The following is a 23,329-nucleotide window of genomic DNA, read 5'->3' as shown; positions in this document are numbered from 1 at the left end:
TTATTTACATGTATTTTGTAAATATTGTATAAACCTCAATATGAGTTGAGCTTTCCCCCAAGAAAACAGTCTGAAAAAAGATAGGTTGTCTTATATTTGGGGTCTAGTAATTTACACATGGAAGCTGCCGTCTTCATATAGGTTATTTACAAGCATTTTGTAAATATTGTATAAACCTCCATATGACTTGAGCTTTCCCCCAAGCAAACAATCTGAACAAAAGATAGGTTGTCTTTAATTTGGGGTCTAGTAATTCACACATGCAAGTTGCCGTCTTCTTGCATGCATTTTGTAAATATTGTATAAACCTCAATATGAGTTGAGCTTTTCCTTGAGAAAATTATCTGGAAAAAAAGATAGGTTGTCTTATATTTGGGGTCTAGTGATTTACACATGCAAGCTGCCGTCTTCTTATAGGTTATTTACATGTATTTTGTAAATATTGTATAAACCTCAATATGAGTTGAGCTTTCCCCCAAGAAAACAGTCTGAAAAAAGATAGGTTGTCTTATATTTGGGGTCTAGTAATTTACACATGGAAGCTGCCGTCTTCATATAGGTTATTTACAAGCATTTTGTAAATATTGTATAAACCTCCATATGACTTGAGCTTTCCCCCAAGCAAACAATCTGAACAAAAGATAGGTTGTCTTATATTTGGGGTCTAGTGATTTACACATGCAAGCTGCCGTCTTCTTATAGGTTATTTACATGTATTTTGTAAATATTGTATAAACCTCAATATGAGTTGAGCTTTCCCCCAAGAAAACAGTCTTAAAAAAGATAGGTTGTCTTATATTTGGGGTCTAGTAATTTACACATGGAAGCTGCCGTCTTCATATAGGTTATTTACATGCATTTTGTAAATATTGTATAAACCTCCATATGACTTGAGCTTTCCCCCAAGCAAACAATCTGAACAAAAGATAGGTTGTCTTATATTTGGGGTCTAGTGATTTACACATGCAAGCTGACGTCTTCGTATAGGTTATTTACATGCATTTTGTAAATATTGTATAAACCTCAATATGAGTTGAGCTTTTCCTTGAGAAAATGATCTGGGAAAAAAAGATAGGTTGTCTTATATTTGGGGTCTAGTGATTTACACATGCAAGCTGCCGTCTTCTTATAGGTTATTTACATGCATTTTGTAAATATTGTATAAACCTCAATATGAGTTGAGCTTTCCCCCAAGAAAACAGTCTGAAAAAAAGATAGGTTGTCTTATATTTGGGGTCTAGTAATTTACACATGCAAGCTGCCGTCTTCGTATAGTTTATTTACATGCATTTTCTAAATATTGTATAAACCTCAATATGAGTTGAGCTTTCCCCCAAGAAAACAGTCTGAAAAAAAGGTAGGTTGTCTTATATTTGGGGTCTAGTGATTTACACATGTAAGCTGCCGTCTTCGTATAGGTTATTTACATGCATTTTGTAAATATTCTATAAACCTCCATATGAGTTGAGCTTTCCCCCAAGAAAACAATCTGAAAAAAAGATAGGTTGTCTTATATTTGGGGTCTAGTAATTTACACATGCAAGTTGCCGTTTTCTTGAAGTTCATTTGCATGCATTTTGTAAATATTGTATAAACCTCAATATGAGTTGAGCTTTTCCTCGAGAAAATGATCTGGAAAAAAAGATAGGTTGTCTTATATTTGGGGTCTAGTGATTTACACATGCAAGCTGCCGTCTTCTTATAGGTTATGTACATGCATTTTGTAAATATTGTATAAACCTCAATATGAGTTGAGCTTTCCCCCAAGAAAACAGTCTGAAAAAAAGATAGGTTGTCTTATATTTGGGGTCTAGTAATTTACACATGCAAGCTGCCGTCTTCGTATAGTTTATTTACATGCATTTTCTAAATATTGTATAAACCTCAATATGAGTTGAGCTTTCCCCCAAGAAAACAGTCTGAAAAAAAGGTAGGTTGTCTTATATTTGGGGTCTAGTGATTTACACATGTAAGCTGCCGTCTTCGTATAGGTTATTTACATGCATTTTGTAAATATTCTATAAACCTCCATATGAGTTGAGCTTTCCCCCAAGAAAACAATCTGAAAAAAAGATAGGTTGTCTTATATTTGGGGTCTAGTAATTTACACATGGAAGCTGCCGTCTTCATATAGGTTATTTACATGCATTTTGTAAATATTGTATAAACCTCCATATGACTTGAGCTTTCCCCCAAGCAAACAATCTGAACAAAAAATAGGTTGTCTTATATTTGGGGTCTAGTGATTTACACATGCAAGCTGCCGTCTTCGTATAGGTTATTTACATGCATTTTGTAAATATTGTATAAACCTCAATATGAGTTGAGCTTTTCCTTGAGAAAATGATCTGGAAAAAAAGATAGGTTGTCTTATATTTGGGGTCTAGTGATTTACACATGCAAGCTGCCGTCTTCTTATAGGTTATTTACATGAATTTTGTAAATATTGTATAAACCTCAATATGAGTTGAGCTTTCCCCCAAGAAAACAGTCTGAAAAAAAGATAGGTTGTCTTATATTTGGGGTCTAGTAATTTACACATGCAAGCTGCCGTCTTCGTATAGTTTATTTACATGCATTTTCTAAATATTGTATAAACCTCAATATGAGTTGAGCTTTCCCCCAAGAAAACAGTCTGAAAAAAAGGTAGGTTGTCTTATATTTGGGGTCTAGTGATTTACACATGTAAGCTGCCGTCTTCGTATAGGTTATTTACATGCATTTTGTAAATATTCTATAAACCTCCATATGAGTTGAGCTTTCCCCCAAGAAAACAATCTGAAAAAAAGATAGGTTGTCTTATATTTGGGGTCTAGTAATTTACACATGCAAGTTGCCGTTTTCTTGAAGTTCATTTGCATGCATTTTGTAAATATTGTATAAACCTCAATATGAGTTGAGCTTTTCCTCGAGAAAATGATCTGGAAAAAAAGATAGGTTGTCTTATATTTGGGGTCTAGTGATTTACACATGCAAGCTGCCGTCTTCTTATAGGTTATGTACATGCATTTTGTAAATATTGTATAAACCTCAATATGAGTTGAGCTTTCCCCCAAGAAAACAGTTCGAAAAAAAGATAGGTTGTCTTATATTTGGGATGCAGTAATTTACACATGCAAGCTGCTGTCTTCGTATAGGTTATTTACATGCATTTTGTAAATATTGTACAAACATCTGTCAAAGCGTGGACTTTGGGTTGTTTTGTTTCCCCGGAATGCAAAGGGAAGTTGGAGCGGGCAAGGCGTGAAGGTAAGGACATATTTATTTAAACACTAACAAAAGGAACAAACGAAAAGCGCGCACAAGGGCGGAAGTACAAACTTGGCTAATGAAAACAAAAGACTAGCACAAAGGCAAAAACTATGAACATGAAATATACTACACTTACTGTGGCATGAAAAAAAAACGTACATGGAACTATGGCTTGGAATGAACACATGGGTGTCAGAAGTAATGTCGCCAGGCCGACTGCCTGGCAACTGAAAGCTTAAATAATACCAACATGATTAATGACAGGTGTGTGAGTGCAGACATGGAACAGGTGAAACTAATGGGTAACCATGGAAACAAAACAAGGGAGTGAAAAAGCAGGAACCATCTGACCAAAACCAAACAGACATGACTAAAACAAAACATGATCACAGACATGACAACCTCCATATGAGTTGAGCTTTCCCCCGAGAAAACAATCTGAAAAAAAGATAGGTTGACTTATATTTGGGGTCTAGTAATTTACACATGCAAGTTGCCGTATTCTTGAAGTTCATTTGCATGCATTTTGTAAATATTGTATAAACCTCAATATGAGTTGAGCTTTTCCTCGAGAAAATGATCTGGAAAAAACAATAGGTTGTCTTATATTTGGAGTCTCGTGATTTACACATGCAAGCTGCCGTCTTCTTATAGGTTATTTACATTCAAATTGTGTGTACTGTACTAACCCCATTAATTCATTGAACATTTATTTTCAAAAAAGATTCAATTTGTATTTTCATTTTTTTCAAAAAGCGGGTCTTCAAAAAGAATGGTTGTCTTATATTCAGGATCACCTTATATTGGGGTCAATATGGTAGTATTCCGAATGCAAAATTGTCCGACCTATAATGCATTTAGATGGGCAAAATGAATGCTCCCAACCTTAATGGTGACTAGTGAGGGTGGGCTTCAATCAGCTGTCAAGGCACTCCAAGAAGTCCAATTATTTGGAAAAATACTGTCCACCAACATATTTAAACTAGCCAGAACTTTCCGCTCATTATTATGGCAATTATAAAGTGTACATCAAGGGATATAAAACAAATCACAATGCCAGTGTCGCCACACCAACACTTCCAAAGCTTTTCGCCTCATCCTCAGCTCTTCTACCCTAAAACCCCAGCTCGCTGTATCCACGTGGCGGTCACTCCAGCACGCTGTATCCACGTGGCGGTCACTCCAGCACGCTGTATCCACGTGGCGGTCACTCCAGCACGCCGTATCCACGTCACTTTGTTAGCGTGCGCCGCTTTTTCGTGTTGTTTTGGGGACAATACACAAAGCAAGGCATGCACAAAAGAAGGTTGCCTCAATTCAAAGAACATCTTCCCAGCCTGCCGTTATTCTGTCATTCTTCTGGATCCCATAAATGGAGCAGTGATGACCTCAATCCAAGTCCCAAATAAGTCTAAAAGTGAAAAACTAATTATCCTCCATAGATCATGGCTGCTACCATTTGCACTTGCAATCCTCAGAATGTGGCTCCGTGCCTTGGCCACAGGGACCCTGTGGCCACTTGGCCCAGTTCTTACAACCTCTTCCTCCTGCACTCATTGACATGTATCATAATCCTCCTCATGTGCAGGACAAAGGCACAACATCACCCTAGAACCCAGACATAACATTGCCCCCCTTTGTTTTCCGCTCCAATCACCTTCCTACCTTCTTATGGCTTCCTCTTGTTTTCTCTTCTTGTCGTTTTTCTCCTGCAGGAATATCCTATTTTTCTCATTCCTGGCGTGGTCCAGGTTCTGAGCCACGAGGCCGTTGTAGGCTCTCAGCCCATTCTCCTCCACATACTGGAAAAAGCGGAGAGTTTCCTCTTCCTTGGAGCTCATCATTCTTCAAGTGCTCCCACTGGAACACAAGGATGTGGTTATTAGCATGTAAAAGAGGCTTAATAGGCAGATTAGCAAACTAATACATATTCCACAATGGAATACACTTATTTTACTCCTCAAAATTATACCAGTTACTTTGAAAAAAAAAAGTACATTTAAAAAAAATAAAAGACTTAAAAAATAAAGTATTTACATCGTTTGTTCAATACTTTGGCAGCAATTACAGCCTCAAGTCTTTTTGAATACGATGCCACAAACTTGGTACACCTATCTTTGGGCAGTTTCAACCATTCCTCTTTGCAGCATCTCTCAAGCTCCATCAGGTTGGATGGGAAGCGTTGGTTTTTATCCAGGATGTCTCTGTACATTGCTGCATTCATCTTTCCCTTTATCCCAGGGGTGGGCAAACCTTTTGGCTCAGGGGCCAGATTGGCTTTTGAAATTTGACAGAAATTATGCACTTTAAAGCACATCATATCTGTTGAAACTAAGAGTAGACTTCCCAAACATGGGCTATACATCTGTTTTCAACAATACCATATCAAAGAAATACAACTATGGTATTACAGGGTTAACACTTACATTCTCTTCCAGTGGGAGCAGTGTTGTTGAGCACCCTTTTTTGCCAGTGCGCCAAAGTCTAGTATCAGTTTTGTTGTGGCAATTCTCAAAACAGATCTTTGCCTAAATTTGTTCTTATATTTGGCGGGCCGGATTAAAAAGACCAACCTGGGAAGTGGCTCCCGGGCTGTAGTTTGCCTATCCCTGCTCTACCCTGACTAGTCTTCCAGTTCCAGCAGGTAAAAAACATCCCCACACCATGATGCTGCCACCACCATGCTTCACTGTAGGGATGGTATTGTCCTGGTGATGAGCGGTGTCTGGTTTCTTCCAAACATGACGCCTGGCAATCACGCCAAAGACTTCAATCTTTGTCTCATCAGACCAGATAATTTAGTTTCTCATGGTCTGAGAGACTTTCAGGTGCATGTTGGCAAACTTTTTACTAAGAAATGGCTTCCATCTGGCCACTCTACCATACAGGCCTGATTGGTGGATTGCTGCAGAGATGGTTGTCCTTCTGGAAGGTTCTCCTCTCTCCACAGAGGAATGTTGTAGATCTGACAGAGTGACCATGGTCTTGGTCACCTCCCTGACTAGACTAAGATGGATGCAGCAATGTACAGAGACATCCTGGATGAAAACCAACTGGGAGACTAGTCAGGATAGAGGGAAAGATGAATGCAGTAATGTACAGAGACATCCTGGATGACAACCAACACTTCACATCCAACCTGATGGAGCTTGAGAGGTGCAAAGATAGGTGTGCCAAGTTTGTGACATCGTATTCAGAAAGACTTGAGACTGTAATTGCTGACAAAAGTGCAAATCTTTAAAGTATTGAGCAAAGGATGTCAATACTTATGTACATGTGATTGTTTTGGTTTATTTTTAATACATTTGCAAAAGTTTAAAAATAATAATTTTCACATTGTCATTATGGGGTGTTGTCTGTGAGGACAAAAACACATTTATTACATTGTGGAATAAAGCGGTCACATAACAAAATGTGGAAAAAAGTCAGCTATTATCTTGTCACTCAAGCAGTTTGTGATGTCCTTTTATCTTTCTTACTCTTTCTTGCACTTTGCATCATTCGTGTGTTCATTCCCTTGGAAGATTGCAACATCCTAAGTGATCATGTGACATGTACACGAAACCCTACAGCAATATGCAAACTGTCACGGCACCGTCTGGAACATATTAGCGAGGTTTTTGGCTGTGAATTGGTTCAGGCTGTTGTTTTTCTCAGTTGTTCTTGCACATACTCTGGCTAAAAGCACCAGCGTTTGATAGCCAGGGTGTGATAGCAACTAAAAAAAAAAAAAAAGAGCTTTCTTTTATAAGAAAATGGGATGAGAAATGTACTTCTGGGAGTAGATTACATTTTACTCGACTGCAGTGCGTGGTTTTGCATGCGTGCATAATCGTCAGTCTTGTGTCTGATGTCTAAAAATAGTCTGCACTGGAGTTGCTGTAAAAGACTATTCCTGACAGCACCTAGACAGTATGCTTGTGTGTGCGTGAAAGCGAGCGCTGATGCCGTCACCCTCGGTTTTTGTTTTTCTCACTCGCTCGCAGCTACTTAGCATCCGAGATGAGTCGTGCGGCGGCTAATGAGGACGTGGAGAGTTCATAGAATGTGCGTCCTCCACAAAATGCGTGAATTGGGAAGAGGCCGGCGGAGGAGGAGAAAGAAGACAGCTCATGCTTTTATTATGTAGGTCACTGTTTTTCAGATCAGCCTCACGCTTGTTTACGCGGGAGAGGACCACGCAGGGAGGGGGGTGTATATTTGTGTTTAGGGGTGAGGGTGAGGGGGGGTGTTGGCGTGCAGCCAGATGGAGGTGGCAGGGCCAATTAGGATGCTGACCGTGGTCAACATTGGTCTACCTTGTCTATGAATAAATCCCACGTGGGTCTGAGGTCACTGGGTTTATCTGTCTCACTACTTTTTTGGCACACGTTTGACACAGGAGGCAGTCTGCCTCTCACGGTGCAAACCAGGTCACCGCAGCCCTAAAGGTGTCCTCTCTCTCTCTCTTTTTCTTTTCTTAAGTCTTATCGCTGATGCACAGACACCTGGAGAGATGAGAAAGTAGTTTAGGAGGAGAGGTGCACCCGTTGGATGTGTGAAGGATGCACAGTTCAAACAGTGTCGGAGCTGAATTAAGCCTGTCTGCCTAATCCCTGTAAGCCTGCGGCAGCACTCTGCACCGGAATCCGCTTGTTTATCACACTGTTTTTCATCGGCCAGGCCTTTCACATTGGATTGTCCTCCAATAACTCATCAATTTAAAATGCTATTCTTATTTGCTCATCTCCATAAAACCTGTCAGTTCCACAACCCATTTACCTCAGTGCAACACCCCCTCCCATCCTGCTCCATCTCCTTCACTAAACCCTTTTTTTTTAATTTAACGTGTATTTACTTCTTTTTTTTGGCGGGGTGTTCCTCCGTCCAGTTGACGTCGGCTGCAACTGTTTGGAACACAGATGTGCACTTTGCTTGAAAAGTCAAGGAAAGTGGCACTCCGTTTCCGTTTCCAGGCAACCATGTGACGGGAGACGGGGCGGCGTGGACATTCTGCAGACACAATGTCAAAACGATTGCAAGGCCAACAGCCTGCTGACGAGACGCGTGTATGATCGAGTTCACACACGCACGCACACACACAGACAGTGTAGTGGTGTGCACGGAAGCTCCACACCTGGCTGCATTTTGGGAGGAAAATGCCAACTTAGGTGCATCATGCGGAGATACTGTGCTATACTTACAAGGGACCAATATAGCTTCTGTCTTCCTCTGACGGGTCCAGAACTCTGACCTTTGCTGGAGATCCAGTGCACTGTTAAATCCACAGAGACGTCCATCCATTGTACGGTCCAATTGCATTGCTCGAAGGAGTACCCGGGACCAGGTGTTGCCGAGTCGTTGTCGAGGGAATCCGGGCCATCAGGTGCCCGGCCCAACGCTCCTCCCTCCCGGGCAGAAAACGGCGTCAAACTCCTATCCAGGTGGCAGATTTCTCAGCACATGTTAGAGAGGGAAGGATGATGCGGTGGAGCCGCAGACCGCAAGCAAACATGTCACAACTCAGACACCACTTGCACGGACAGTCTTTCAAATGATCTTTAAGAATCAACTCCCGCCTTTTTCTGGATGTCCGAATGCACAGAATCCCCCACAGTTTGCCACATCGCTGGTCCTCAACCAGAGAGACAGCCGGGTAGAGTAGTGCGGTTTTCCAGGTAAGACATTCCCAGCCGGTCTGCGCTGAAGCAGGTGACACCGGGCTTCCCAGCGCTAGATCAAAACAAGAACACGCCCACCTTCCACTACAGCGTCATCCTCTCCTCCTCTCCTCCCCTCTCGCCGCTTCCTGACACCGTTTCCCCCTCGCTGAGTGCCATCAGCCCAGCACTCGTGCGTCCCTATTTGCCGGTTTTAGGTTTCTCTCGTGCGCTGGAACTGCAGCTTGTGTTCCTGCCTTCAGCACCACGGACAGCTCTGTCAGATGGGGTGGGGGGTGGGTGGGGGGGATCTCGGTGATGGCTGAGTGGAGAGATGGGGAGCGGAGTGGGAGGAGCCAATCGGGTTGCCAAGGCGTGACCTCATTAGACTCAACCTCCTCTTCCCTTGGCAACCACCCGGTTCCCCCTCTTGTCCCCCGCCTCCCTCTCCTTTACAGCTCGTAAACAAGACCGAGACACAAAAATACTGAGCTGCGAATGCACCGTGTTGCTCTCAAGTGCATTTGTTACATTCACCGCCGCCAAAACAAAATACACAGCAGTGCAGTACCCACTGACGCTACCTGTTTGCATCATAACAAAGATTGTTCTCACTATAGGATTGAGTTGAATCTGCATTGCATTGTTGTCAGCAGCTCTGGGCTTTGGGGTTGTTTGCTTGTTTATGTGGTGGGAACGCCTGTTACATGGGGGGGGGGGTGGTTGAGCCGTCCCGGTGGGGTGGGGTTTGCTGGGACAGATTAACACAGTCGACACTAAAGGATTAGGGGCCAGAGATCTGTTGTTTTCATCAACCCTTCCCTCCATTTCTCTTAACCCCCTCCCTCACTTTCCTGCTATCTGTCTGGAAAGTTGCGCAGTGGAAGGTCTGACATGTTTGAATCCGTTCATTTTAAAATACAGTAATGTTGTGCAGCCTTGCAAGTCCAAAATTAGACCACCGGTGGTTGAAACGCTCGTCTCAGTGACAACACAGCGCCATAAATAGCCAATCGCTATGATCTGAGTGCCATTAAAGAGTCTGTCAAAAACTAGTCAACCCCTTTTTTCCCTGCCTTTTGTAGGCAGTGTGGCCGATTAGCCAGACACAAAGCCAGCCAGGCTATGTGCAGGAAATCAGCACACATGCACAAAGAGTGCGGCCTGAGCGCATGTGTGCTAAAGGATCCCATTCAGATGCCTAAAGGAGTTGAGTGAACACAGACAGTGAGGACATCTCAGGGGTTAAACAAATGTGCACATCACTACTTTGTTTTGTCCCTGGGGGACATGGAAGAGGATGAGTGGGAGTCAACGACTGTTAGTTTTCTCTTCACACACACACTTCATAAACACTCGAAGGGCATTTGAATACATTAACATGGTTGGGTGAATTTAAATTTATTTGCATGGCTGGTATGATCCATCCACCTTCTTCCGCTTATCCGAGGTCAGGTCGCGGGGGCAGCAGCCTAAGCAGGAAAGCCCAGACTTCCCTCTCCCCAGCCACTTGGTCCAGCAACTCCCGGGGGATTCCGAGGTGTTGCCAGACCATCTGGGAAACATAGTCTTCCCAACCTGTCCTGGGTCTTACCCGTGGCCTCCTACTGATCGGACGTGCCCTAAACACCTCCCTAGGGTGGCATCCTGAACAGATACCCGAACCACCTCATTTGGTTCCTCTCAATATGAGGAGCAGCACCTTTACTTTGAGCTTTTCCCGGATGACAGATCTTCTCACCCTATCTCTAAAAGACAGACCCGCCACCCGGCGGAATAAACTTATTTGGGCCGCTTGCAGTCGTGATCTTGTCCTTTCGATCACAATTCAAAGATCATGACCATAGGTGAGGATGGGAACATAGATCGACCGATAAAGGGTCCGCATCCCAGCAGATGCTGCACCGATCCGCCTGTCGATCCACTCTTCCCTCACTCGTGAACAAGACTCTGAGGTACTTGAACTCCTCCACTTGGGGCAAGATCTCCTCCTCAACCCGGAGATGGCACTCACCCTTTTCCAGGTGAGAACCATGGACTCGGACTTGGAAGTGCTGATTCTCAGCCTAGTCGCTTCACACTTGGCTGTGAACCAAACCAGTGAGAGCTGAAGAGCCTGGCCAGATGAAGCCATCAGGACCACATCATCTGCAAAAAGCAGAGACCTAATCCTGCAGCCACCAAACCGGATCCCCTCAATGCCCTGACTGTGCCTAGAAATTATGTCCATAAAAGTTGTAAACAGAATCAGTGACAAAGGGCAGCCCTGGCGGAGTCCAACCCTCGCTGGAAAAATGTTCAACTTACTGCCCGCAGTGCGGATCAAGCTCTCACAATCAGACTGTCCGATACCCCATACTCTCTGAGCCGAGCTGGTCCGCAGTTCCACGACCAGGACTAAAACCACACTGCTCTTCCTGAATCCGAGGTTCGACTATTCGGCTGAGCCTCCTCTCCAGTACACCTGAATAGACCTTACCGGGAAGGCGGACCATAGTTGGAACACACCGTCCGGTTCCCCTTCTGAAAGAGCGGAACCACCACCCTGGTCTTCCCCCGATGTCCTCCAATGCTGCAGAGTCTTGACAACCAAGACAGCCTCACAGCATCCAGAGCCTTAAGGAACTCCGGGCTGGTATGAGTTTGACAACATTTATTGCAAACATGTTGAGATGTTTTGACTTTGAATGATGCATATTGTAACTTCTTCATGATCTTTTAACATGACCGCCAAAGGTGAGAATATAGCCCACTTGTCAAATGATTTGTTTTGAAACTTTGTTGTTTTTTTACATGAAGAAAAAAACACCTTCTCTTATGGATTTGATAATGCCTCTGACCCAACCGAGCTAGATGAGCCACCACCTCACAGACTGCTTTGTATAAAAAGCTGGCTTCGCTACACATCTTGAAATAAATCCTCTGCCAACCATCTATGCATACCAGCATGAGATCTGTACATTTTATATTGTTTATGAAGTGACCAGGCTAACCTAGCATGCTATTGCTGTTAAAATGTTTGCACTGTAGCTCACAGACAGTCGCTATGCTAGTGTTGCTAACAGTTGTGTCCTTCCTGTCCCACGCCCGTATATTGTGTTGTTAAATCTGTGATAGTCACTGTGATGTTGGACCAGTAATGTTGTGTTGTGTTGTTAGATCTGTGATAGCCACTGTGATGTTGGACCAGTAATGTTGTGTTGTGTTAGATCTTTGACAGCCACTGTGATGTTGGACCAGTAGTGTTGTGTTGTGTTGTTAGATCTGTGACAGCCACTGTGATGTTGGACCAGTAATGTTGTGTTGTGTTGTTAGATCTGTGACAGCCACTGTGATGTTGGACCACTAATGTTGTGTTGTGTTGTGTTGTTAGATCTGTGACAGCCACTGTGATGTTGGACCACTAATGTTGTGTTGTGTTGTTAGATCTGTGACAGCCACTGTGATGTTGGACCAGTAGTGTTGTGTTGTGTTGTTAGATCTGTGACAGCCACTGTGATGTTGGACCAGTAATGTTGTGTTGTGTTGTTAGATCTGTGACAGCCACTGTGATGTTGGACCACTAATGTTGTGTTGTGTTGTGTTGTTAGATCTGTGACAGCCACTGTGATGTTGAACCACTAATGTTGTGTTGTGTTGTTAGATCTGTGACAGCCACTGTGATGTTGGACCACTAATGTTGTGTTGTGTTGTTAGATCTGTGACAGCCATTGTGATGTTGGACCACTAATGTTGTGTTGTGTTGTTAGATCTTTGACAGCCACTGTGATGTTGGACCACTAATGTTGTGTTGTATTGTTCAGATCTGTGACAGCCACTGTGATGTTGGACCACTAATGTTGTGTTGTGTTGTTCAGATCTGTGACAGCCACTGTGATGTTGGACCAGTGTAGCATTCAATTAAAAAGTAGTACAAAATTATACAAGGGCACTTTTTGCAAGTAGGGATGGGTACCTTTCATATTTGAATCGGTACGTTACCGATTCCCAATACCTTTAAATCGATATCGGTAATCAACTTTGCAAATTTTCTGTACTTTTGTTTGTGTTTATATGTGTATATAAATGTTGATTTTGAATATATTTTTTAAAAGTTCTCAGTTATTTTTTATTTAACAGTGAGCTGTGCTGTCTAATTGTTATCTTGTTTACCTACACTTCTGTGTCTCATTTGCAATCATTATACTGTAGCCTAGTATAATATATACAAAATAAATGGGGAACCGGTACAGTACCGGTATAGTACTGTTTTTGATTCATTACTATACTAGTACCGATATACCGTACAAGCCTAGACTACGGTGCGTTGCCTTAGCAAGGAAGTATAAACTTTGCCACTAAGTTGAAGGTGCAAGTAGATTATTTTGTTTAGCCCTGCAAAGTTTTAACATCCTAAGTATTGCAAATGCACTTATTACACACCAACTGTTTGATTGAAAACTGCATCTTAGTTGAATCTTAGTTTATATCACCAAATTTGGAGGTGTTATGTAAAATCACTAATGCTAACCTTTAGCATGTTTGTCTTTGGAAAATCCAATGTAAATTAGAATTGAGCTAGCGCATTTAGAAATGTGGAGCCTTGCTGTAAATTTAAGCAGCTTCTTCTTGCTTTGTTGGGAAAAAATTATGACATTACCCACCGGCAAGTCGACTGATTGCTTGACTGCTTATTTCCCGGCCAAATGCTTTAGCCAGTGTTCAGTCTGCAACAGGACATGACCTCACGTGCAACAAAGGTATTGAAATATGGCACCGTTTGATTTTGCGCAGATTTCAGTGGCTACCTATAATAGTAGCTAATTCGGTACCCATCCCTTCTTGGTCATTAGCATTAAAGCTACAGATGCATAAAACGGCGTCTCAGAGGTTTAAAAGGGTCTAAGTTCTGGCATCGAAGCTGTATTTTGGCCAACATATTTCCAATTATGGGTTGTCTGAGACATATTTCAAATAGTTGGAGAATAGTATATCGGGCCATTAAGTGCCTAAAGCCAAACCATTTAGGGACACTCGGCAAACGAATCCCTTCACATTTTACATTGCAGAAAATTGGATCAGCTCACCAAACAAGGCGTTTTTAGCAAGCCTGCAAGCTAAAACATGTTGCTTTTAATGATCTAATAGAACATCGTGACATTTACCACAGTTCTCTTCCACAAACTAATGTGCCCTGGAGCGGGCGCCTGGTGCTAAGTTCAAATGATGCTGCACTGATCGATCGCTGGAGCAGGCTAATGAAAAGTCCATACAAGCCATTAAAGCAATCAATTAGCCATCGCTAAAGCAACAGCCACTGGAGATACAGCACGGCTTTTAAATGTTTTATTAGACGTGCGCCGCGAAGTAAATATTGTGGCGTGTAGAGCAAGCGCTCGTGGTGAGGTTGCGGGCTATGATGTGGTGAGGTTGCGGGCTACGACGTGGCGAGGTTGCGGGTGAAAGGAGGCTGGACAGAAGGTGAGACTGAACATGTCAGACTCATGAAAGAAGCAGCGTGGCTTCCTCCTCACTTCTCCACCCACTCTGACTATTAATGTGCACCACCTTCTGACCACTCCCTTTTTCACATCTGCTTCAAAGTACAATCTTTAGTCTTCTGGACGGATCCAGGAATACTTCATGAAAGTAGGAGGATGGATCTTGGATGGGTATTGCGCTATTTAAAAGAATGGTAGTTCATTGTCACACATAGGGATGGTACCTTTGTACCTTTAGTACATTTCAATCTACACAGTAACAATTCTCAGTACCTGGAAGTTTTTGCTGGTATTCAACGGTACGATTTTCAGTATTTCTGTGTGGGTTAATGTGTTCATAAATGTTCATTTGTTTAACTCTCATGTTTATATTTAACACTGAGCTGGTCCAGTTGCTATATCTTCATTTCTTACACTTCTGAGTCTGACTTGCTATTATTTCGTAAACTTTGCATGCAGTTGCACTTCCAAGAAGTTAAATGGCAGTAGTGTATAGACTACAGTGTGTTGCCGAGCCAGGAAATAGTCTTTGCCATTAAGCTGAATTTAGTTTTTTGTTGCGCCCTAAAGTGTTTTTATACTGTAAATATTGTACAAAACCCAAAAGCAGTGAAGTTGTCACGTTGTGTAAATGGTAAATAAAAATAGAATACAATGATTTGCAAATCCTTTTCAACTTATATTCAATTGAATAGACAATGTATTTAATGTTCACACTGAGAAACTTACTTTTTTTTTTGCAAATAATCATGAACATAGAATTTAACACATTGCGAAATAGTTGTCACAGGGGCATTTTTACCACTGTGTTACATGGCCTTTCCTTTTAATAACACTCAGTAAATGTTTGGGAACTGAGGAGACACATTTGTGAAGTGGAATTATTTCCCATTATTGCTTGATGTACAGCTTAAGTTGTTCAACAGTCTCCCTTCTGCTATTTTAGGCTTCTTATTGCACCACACATTTTCAATGGGAGACAGGTCTGGACTACAGGCAGGCCAGTCTAGTACCCGCACTCTTTTACTATGAAGCCACGCTGTTGTAACACGTGGCTTGGCATTGTCTTGCTGAAATAAGCAGGGGCGTCCATGATAACGTTGCTAGGATGGCAACATATGTTGCTCCAAAACATGTATGTACCTTTCAGCATTAATGGTGCCTTCACAGATGTGTAACTTACTCATGCCTTGGGCACTAATACACCCCCATACCATCACAGATCGTGACTTTTCAACTTTGCGCCTAGAACAATCCAGATGGTTCTTTTCCTCTTTGGTCCTGAGGACACGACGCCCACAATTTTAAAAAACAATTTGAAGTTCGCTTTGCATAGTAGATTTTTAACTTGCACTTACAGATGTAGCGACCAACTGTAGTTACTGACAGTGGTTTTCTGAAATGTTCCTGAGCCCATGTGGTGATATCCTTTACACACTGATGCTGCTTTTTGATGCAGTACCGCCTAAGGGATCGAAGGTAGCGGCCTTGCTGCTTATGTGCAGTGATTTCTCCAGATTCTCTGAACCTTTTGATGATATTACTAAGCGTAGATGGTGAAATCCGTAAATTCCTTGCAATAGCTGGTTGAGAAATGTTGTTCCCAAACAATTTGCTCAGGCATTTGTTGACAAAGTGATGACCCTCACCCCATCATTGTGAATGACTGAGCATTTCACGGAAGCTGCTTTTATACTAAATCATGGCACCCACCTGTTCCCAATTAACCTGTTCACCTGTGGGATGTTCCAAATAAGTGTTTGATGAGCATTCTTTCTCAGTCTTTTTTGCCACTTGTGCCAGCTTTTTTGAAATAGGTTGCAGGCATCAAATTCCAAATGAGCTGATATTTGCAAAAAATAACAAGAGTTTACCAGTGTGAACATTAAATATCTTGTCTTTGCAGTCTATTCAATTGAATATAAGTTGAAAAGGATTTTCAAATCATTGTATTCTGTTTTTATTTACCATTTACACAACGTGACAACTTCACTGGTTTTGGGGTTTGTAGTAGACTTTGCATGCAGTTGCACTTCCAAGATGTTAGATGGCAGTAGTGTATAGACTACAGGGTGTTGCCGAGCCAGGAAGTAGTCTTTGTCATTAAGCTGAATTGAGTCTTTTGTTGCACCCTAAAATGTTTTTATACTCTAAATATTGTACTTATTACACTACAGCTAATCGTAACGTACATCTGAGTTGAAATTGATATTACTAAATCTGGAGGTGTTGAAATCGCCATGTAAAATCGTTAATGCTAATCAGTAGCAAATCCAATTTGCATCGAGTTAGCACATTTGGAAAATTAGATCCTTATTGAACTTTCTAGTGTCTTCTACCAGGCACACTTGTAACATTACCTGGAGGCAGTTTTACAAATTCAGCCCTGAGTATTGCTGGAGTGCTTGTTTGCCCAACAAGTGTTTGAGCTGACCGAGTCTGCAACCGAACGTGACGTCACGTACAACAAAGGTATCGAAGTATGGCACTGTTGGATTTTACGTGAAACGATAGCCAGTCGTATCGGCGAAATTCGGTTTGTGCCTATAAAAGTACAGAATTCGGAACCCGTGCCTCGTCACATGGTCACTATTCTGTTGTCTGCTAACCTGCTAACAACCTTCTTCCTAGCAGGCACTGCAGGTAACTAGTGTGTGTGCGTGACGCGGGGAAACGCTCTTACTTGCTTCAGTCGTTGGTTTGCATGTCTTTTTCAGACTGTTTTCAAGGCAACGTCTTATATTCAGGCCAATAGTGACTTTCATTTCCAATCAATATGCCTTCATATGAACGAAATGGGGGAGAATCACCCACTTCTTGATTATAATTAGTTATTTTAAGTGGTGATTAGCATAAGATTATAGGGGAGCTTCGAAAATTTGAATTGCAAAAACATTTAAAAAATATTGTGCAACTACCACATTGGCTCATGTGTCATAGTAACACCCCTAGGGAGGACCTTTATGATAAAGTCACCCCTTGCCACATCGCTTTTCAAATTTTGCGGCTGTACTGCATTGCGGATTTGTATCATTTTTAAAAAGCATATTCTTTGTGTCAGGGCTATACAACTACATCATGAAGAGGGCCGCAGTTTCAGGAGCCCAAGGTCTCAGGGGCCAGACATCGAAATGTGGATGTTTCATCAGAAAGTGCCTCCGCAGGTTATATTTCTTTCAGACTACATTTACTTAACAAAAATGACCAAATTCATTATTCTGCCCTGACTACTCATTTCCAGCGTGTGCAGATAGTTAACAGCATGAAGAAAAAGGAGCTCCAGTTTTTATTGAGGATTGATGTTCCTTGTCTTGAATAATTTTTCTTCCTCAGTTTTATTTCTTTACAATTCATTTAGGTTTGTACAACTGCAAATATAAACATAAAAGTATAACGTCCATTGTGTATTTTACATAAATAAAACATAAGGTTTAGTGTTAATATATTCACACAATAAACTACAAATATTAACAAATATAGAAAAAAATGTGCATGTTTTTTTGCGAAGAGATGTTGATGGCATATACTATATACCAGTATTTCTTAACCATAGGGCCGGGGCTCAGTGTTGGGCTGCAAGCGCCCCCTAGAATGTAATATAGCTGTTTTTTCAGCTGTGGTCCGTATGGGCCACAGTGGTCTTCAGTTGTAATACACTTTTCGACCACTTGTGGCAGGAATGACAATAGCAAACAAACAGAAGAAGTCTGGCGCTAATGTCATAGATAATTTTATTAACTGCAAAAATAATGACTAAAGTGGTGAAACTGTATTTTTATTTGCACTTTAATTTTATTGACAGTTTAGTTAAGAAACACATTTACTAGTAATTTAATTTTAGCACAACATATATTGTATGTAAATAAAAAATTCTAATCAGCCTGACCTAAGCCTAAGGTTTATTTGTTGAATTAATAATATAATCATTGTGATTAACACATGCTTTAATATCATTTGACATGGTAGTAAACTGTAAGTAGATTACATATTTGTTTTTTGAATATGATCAAAATCAAGAGTATGATTACTAATTCTCTGTAATGGAAAAGTTGGGTCCTGAGGTCAAATAGATTAAGAAACCCTGCTATATACAACGACCCTGCAGATGGAAACTAGCCTTTGGCTACAATCTGACACAGTAACATTTTATGTGTTCATTAATGTGCACTAATGTACTACAAGAATGGAGTTGTTATATACATCTATAAACCATCATATTGGTGTGTTTATTAATGTACTATAATAAAGGAGTTGTAATACACATCTATAAACAATCTGATGTGTTTGCTAATGTACTATAACAAAAGGAGTTGTAATATACTGTACATCTATTAACAATATGTGTGTTTATTAATGTACTATAACAAAGGGGTTGTAATATATACCTATTAACAATATGTGTTTATTAATGTACTATAACAAAGGGGTTGTAATATATACCTATTAACAATCTGTGTGTTTATTAATGTACTATAACAAAGGCGTTGTAATATACATTATTAACAATCTGTGTGTTTATTAATGTAATATAACAAAGGAGTTCCTATATTCTCTATTAACAATCTGTGTGTTTATTAATGTACTATAACAAATGAGTTACATGTTATTAACAATCTTATTGGGGTGTTTATTAATGTACTATAACAAAGGAATTGTAATATATACCTATTAACAATCTGTGTTTATTAATGTACTATAACAAAGGAGTTGTAATATACATCTATTAACAATCTTATTGGTGTGTTTATTAATGTACTACAACAAAGGAGTTGTAATATACATCTATTAACAATCTGTGTGTTTATTAATGTACTATAACAAATGAGTTATATGTTATTAACAATCTTATTGGGGTGTTTATTAATGTACTATAACAAAGGAATTGTAATATATACCTATTAACAATCTGTGTGTTTATTAATGTACTATAACAAAGGAGTTGTAATATACATCTATTAACAATCTTATTGGTGTGTTTATTAATGTACTATAACAAAGGAGTTGTAATATACTTCTATAAACAATCTGATGTGTTTATTAATGTACTATAACAAAGGAGTTGTAATATACATCTATTAACAATCTTATTGGTGTGTTTATTAATGTACTACAACAAAGGAGTTGTAATATACATCTATTAACAATATGTGTGTTTATTAATGTACTATAACAAAAGAGTTGTAATATACATCTATTAACAATCTTATTGGTGTGTTTATTAATGTAATATAACAAAAGGAGTTGTAATATACATCTATAAACAATCTGATGTGTTTATTAATGTACTATAACAAAGGAGTTGTAATATACATCTATTAACAATCTGTGTGTTTATTAATGTACTATAACAAAGGAGTTGTAATATACATCTATTAACAATCTGTGTGTTTATTAATGTACTATAACAAAGGAGTTGTACTATACATCTATTAACAATCTGTGTGTTTATTAATGTACTATAACAAAGGAGTTGTAATATACATCTATTAACAATCTTATTGGTGTGTTTATTAATGTACTACAACAAAGGAGTTGTAATATACACCTATTAACAATCTGTGTGTTTATTAATGTACTATAACAAAGGAGTTGAAATATACATCTATTAACAATCTGTGTGTTTATTAATGTACTATAACAAAAGAGTTGTAATATACATCTATTAACAATCTTATTGGTGTGTTTATTAATGTAATATAACAAAATGAGTTGTAATATACATTTATAAACAATCTGATGTGTTTATTAATGTACTATAACAAAGGAGTTGTAATATACATCTATTAACAATCTGTGTGTTTATTAATGTACTATAACAAAGGAGTTGTACTATACATCTATTAACAATTTGTGTGTTTATTAATGTACTATAACAAAAGAGTTGTAATATACATCTATTAACAATCTTATTGGTGTGTTTATTAATGTACTACAACAAAGGAGTTGTAATATACACCTATTAACAATCTGTGTGTTTATTAATGTACTATAACAAAGGAGTTGAAATATACATCTATTAACAATCTGTGTGTTTATTAATGTACTATAACAAAAGAGTTGCAATATACATCTATTAACAATCTTATTGGTGTGTTTATTAATGTAATATAACACAATTAGTTGTAATATACATTTATAAACAATCTGATGTGTTTATTAATGTACTATAACAAAGGAGTTGTAATATACATCTATTAACAATCTCTGTGTTTATTAATGTACTATAACAAAGGAGTTGTACTATACATCTATTAACAATCTGTGTGTTTATTAATGTACTATAACAAAGGAGTTGTACTATACATCTATTAACAATCTGTGTTTATTAATGTACTATAACAAAGGAGTTGTAATATACATCTATTACCAATCTTATTGGTGAGTTTATTAATGTACTATAACAAAGGAGTTGTAATATACATCTATTAACAATCTTATTGGTGTGTTATTAATGTACTATACCAAAGGAGTTGTAATATACATCTATTAACAATCTTATTGGTGTGTTTATTAATGTACTATAACAAAGGAGTTGTAATTCACATCTATAAACAATCTGATGTGTTTATTAATGTACTATAACAAAGGAGTTGTAATACACATCTATAAACAATCTGATGTGTTTGTTAATGTACTATAACAAAAGGAGTTGTAATATACATCTATTAACAATGTGTGTTTATTAATGTACTATAACAAAGGAGTTGTAATATACATCTATTAACAATCTGTGTTTATTAATGTACTATAACAAAGGAGTTGTAATATACATCTATTAACAATCTTATTGGTGAGTTTATTGATGTACTATAACAAAGGAGTTGTAATATACATCTATTAACAATCTTATTGGTGAGTTTATTGATGTACTATAACAAAGGAGTTGTAATATACATCTATTAACAATCTTATTGGCGTGTTTATTAATGTACTATAACAAAGGAGTTGTAATATACATCTATTAACAATCTTATTGGCGTGTTTATTAATGTACTACAACAAAGGAGTTGTAATATACATCTAACAATCTTATTGGTGTGTTTATTAATGTACTATAACAAAGGAGTTGTAATACACATCTATAAACAATCTGTGTGTTTATTAATGTACTATAACAAAGGAGTTGTAATATACATCTATTAACAATCTGTGTGTTTATTAATGTACTATAACAAAAGAGTTGTAATATACATCTATTAACAATCTGTGTGTTTATTAATGTACTATAACAAAAGAGTTGTAATATACATCTATTAACAATCTTATTGGTGTGTTTATTAATGTAATATAACAAAAGGAGTTGTAATATACATCTATAAATAATCTAATGTGTTTATTAATGTACTATAACAAAGGAGTTGTAATATACATCTATTAACAATCTGTGTGTTTATTAATGTACTATAACAAAGTAGTTGTAATATACATCTATTAACAATTTGTGTTTTTATTAATGTACTATAGCAAAGTAGTTGTAATATACATCTATTAACAATCTGTGTGTTTATTAATGTACTACAACAAAGGAGTTGTAATATGCATCTAACAATCTTATTGGTGTGTTTATTAATGTACTATAACAAAGGAGTTGTAATACACATCTATAAACAATCTGTGTGTTTATTAATGTACTATAACAAAGTAGTTGTAATATACATCTATTAACAATTTGTGTTTTTATTAATGTACTATAGCAAAGTAGTTGTAATATACATCTATTAACAATCTGTGTGTTTATTAATGTACTACAACAAAGGAGTTGTAATATACATCTAACAATCTTATTGGTGTGTTTATTAATGTACTATAACAAAGGAGTTGTAATACACATCTATAAACAATCTGTGTGTTTATTAATGTACTATAACAAAGGAGTTGTAATATACATCTATTAACACTCTGTGTGTTTATTAATGTACTATAACAAAACAGTTGTAATATACATCTATTAACAATCTGTGTGTTTATTAATGTACTATAACAAAAGAGTTGTAATATACATTTATTAACAATCTGTGTGTTTATTAATGTACTATAACAAAAGAGTTGTAATATACATCTATTAACAATCTTATTGGTGTGTTTATTAATGTACTACAACAAAGGAGTTGTAATATACACCTATTAACAATCTGTGTGTTTATTAATGTACTATAACAAATTAGTTGTAATATACATCTATTAACAATCTGTGTGTTTATTAATGTACTAAAACAAAGTAGTTGTAATATACATCTATTAACAATCTTATTGGTGTGTTTAGTGGGACAGGCCAAAGTTAAGTTAGAGAAAATGCGGTAGTTTATAAATTAATTAATGTTTCTGTGCAAATGTGTCACGGACCGGCACCGGTGCGCGGACCGGTGGTTGGGAACCACTGACTTAAAGGACAGCGGCGTGGTAGATGCAGTGCCATGTTAAGTGGCCTTCACTTCAAACTGGTACTAACTCTTATTAGCGTGCATGACTTTGGGGGAAATATTGTTGCCTTCCGAAGGTTTGTGTGGGGTTGTTTGTGATTATTTCAAGATGATTATCATCTACCCGTGTGGAGTAGCGGCACTTGAACTGAATGTGACAGCGTGTCGTAATTACGACGGTCAGTATCATCAGTCCAGAATCTTAACGGTCTTCCTGGACCGACCCATTTAGGAACTGATAGGAAACAATACGGGTAGACGGTATACATCCCTAAGTCCACTGCTGAACAAACTCAAGGCTAAACTGTTGACTAAAACCAGTGACTATTGGGGTTTAGAGGGCTATATTCATGTTAAAAACCTTATTTAGAAGCTTGTGTTTCATGCTCTAACGAGGCGGAAATGTGTTTACTGTACCACGGTCAGACCTGGAACCAATTAACTGCCATAAACCAGGGACGACTATACACAGTTTGGTTAAACTTACTTCAATCAATCAATGTTTATTTATATAGCCCTAAATCACAAGTGTCTCAAA

At 38.6% G+C, this 23,329-nt stretch overlaps 2 protein-coding genes across 8 annotated transcripts in view; one reads left to right on the top strand and one right to left on the bottom strand.

Moving 5' to 3' along the window:
• Positions 1 to 9,091, bottom strand: part of nyap2b (neuronal tyrosine-phosphorylated phosphoinositide-3-kinase adaptor 2b) — a 58,299-nt gene extending 49,208 nt beyond the window's left edge. For all 3 annotated transcript variants that reach the window (XR_009821373.1, XM_062022821.1, XM_062022823.1), the window contains exons 1-2: positions 8,436 to 9,091; positions 4,918 to 5,112 (exon numbers count right to left, since the gene is read on the bottom strand). Coding sequence is in view for 2 of the 3 variants with exons in the window: in XM_062022821.1 (XP_061878805.1) it covers positions 4,918 to 5,096 (179 nt within the window). In the remaining variant the exon portion in view is untranslated. The remainder of the gene's footprint in view (positions 1 to 4,917; positions 5,113 to 8,435) is intronic.
• The window catches only part of LOC133630945 (glypican-5-like), a 385,962-nt gene that overhangs the window by 46,090 nt on the left and 316,543 nt on the right, over positions 1 to 23,329 (top strand). Inside the window, exon 1 of one of the 5 annotated variants that reach the window (XM_062022831.1) lies at positions 11,241 to 11,526. The exons of the other annotated variants lie outside the window; for them this stretch is intronic. The gene's annotated coding sequence lies outside the window, so the exon portion shown is untranslated. Of the gene's footprint in view, positions 1 to 11,240; positions 11,527 to 23,329 lie in introns of those variants that run through there. 5 annotated transcript variants of the gene reach the window in all.

The sequence above is a fragment of the Entelurus aequoreus genome, linkage group LG16 (assembly GCF_033978785.1).
Source record: "Entelurus aequoreus isolate RoL-2023_Sb linkage group LG16, RoL_Eaeq_v1.1, whole genome shotgun sequence".
NCBI classification, from domain to species: Eukaryota; Metazoa; Chordata; class Actinopteri; order Syngnathiformes; family Syngnathidae; genus Entelurus; species Entelurus aequoreus.
Note: the sequence above shows the minus strand (reverse complement) of the source record. Positions and strands in the feature narration are given on the sequence as shown.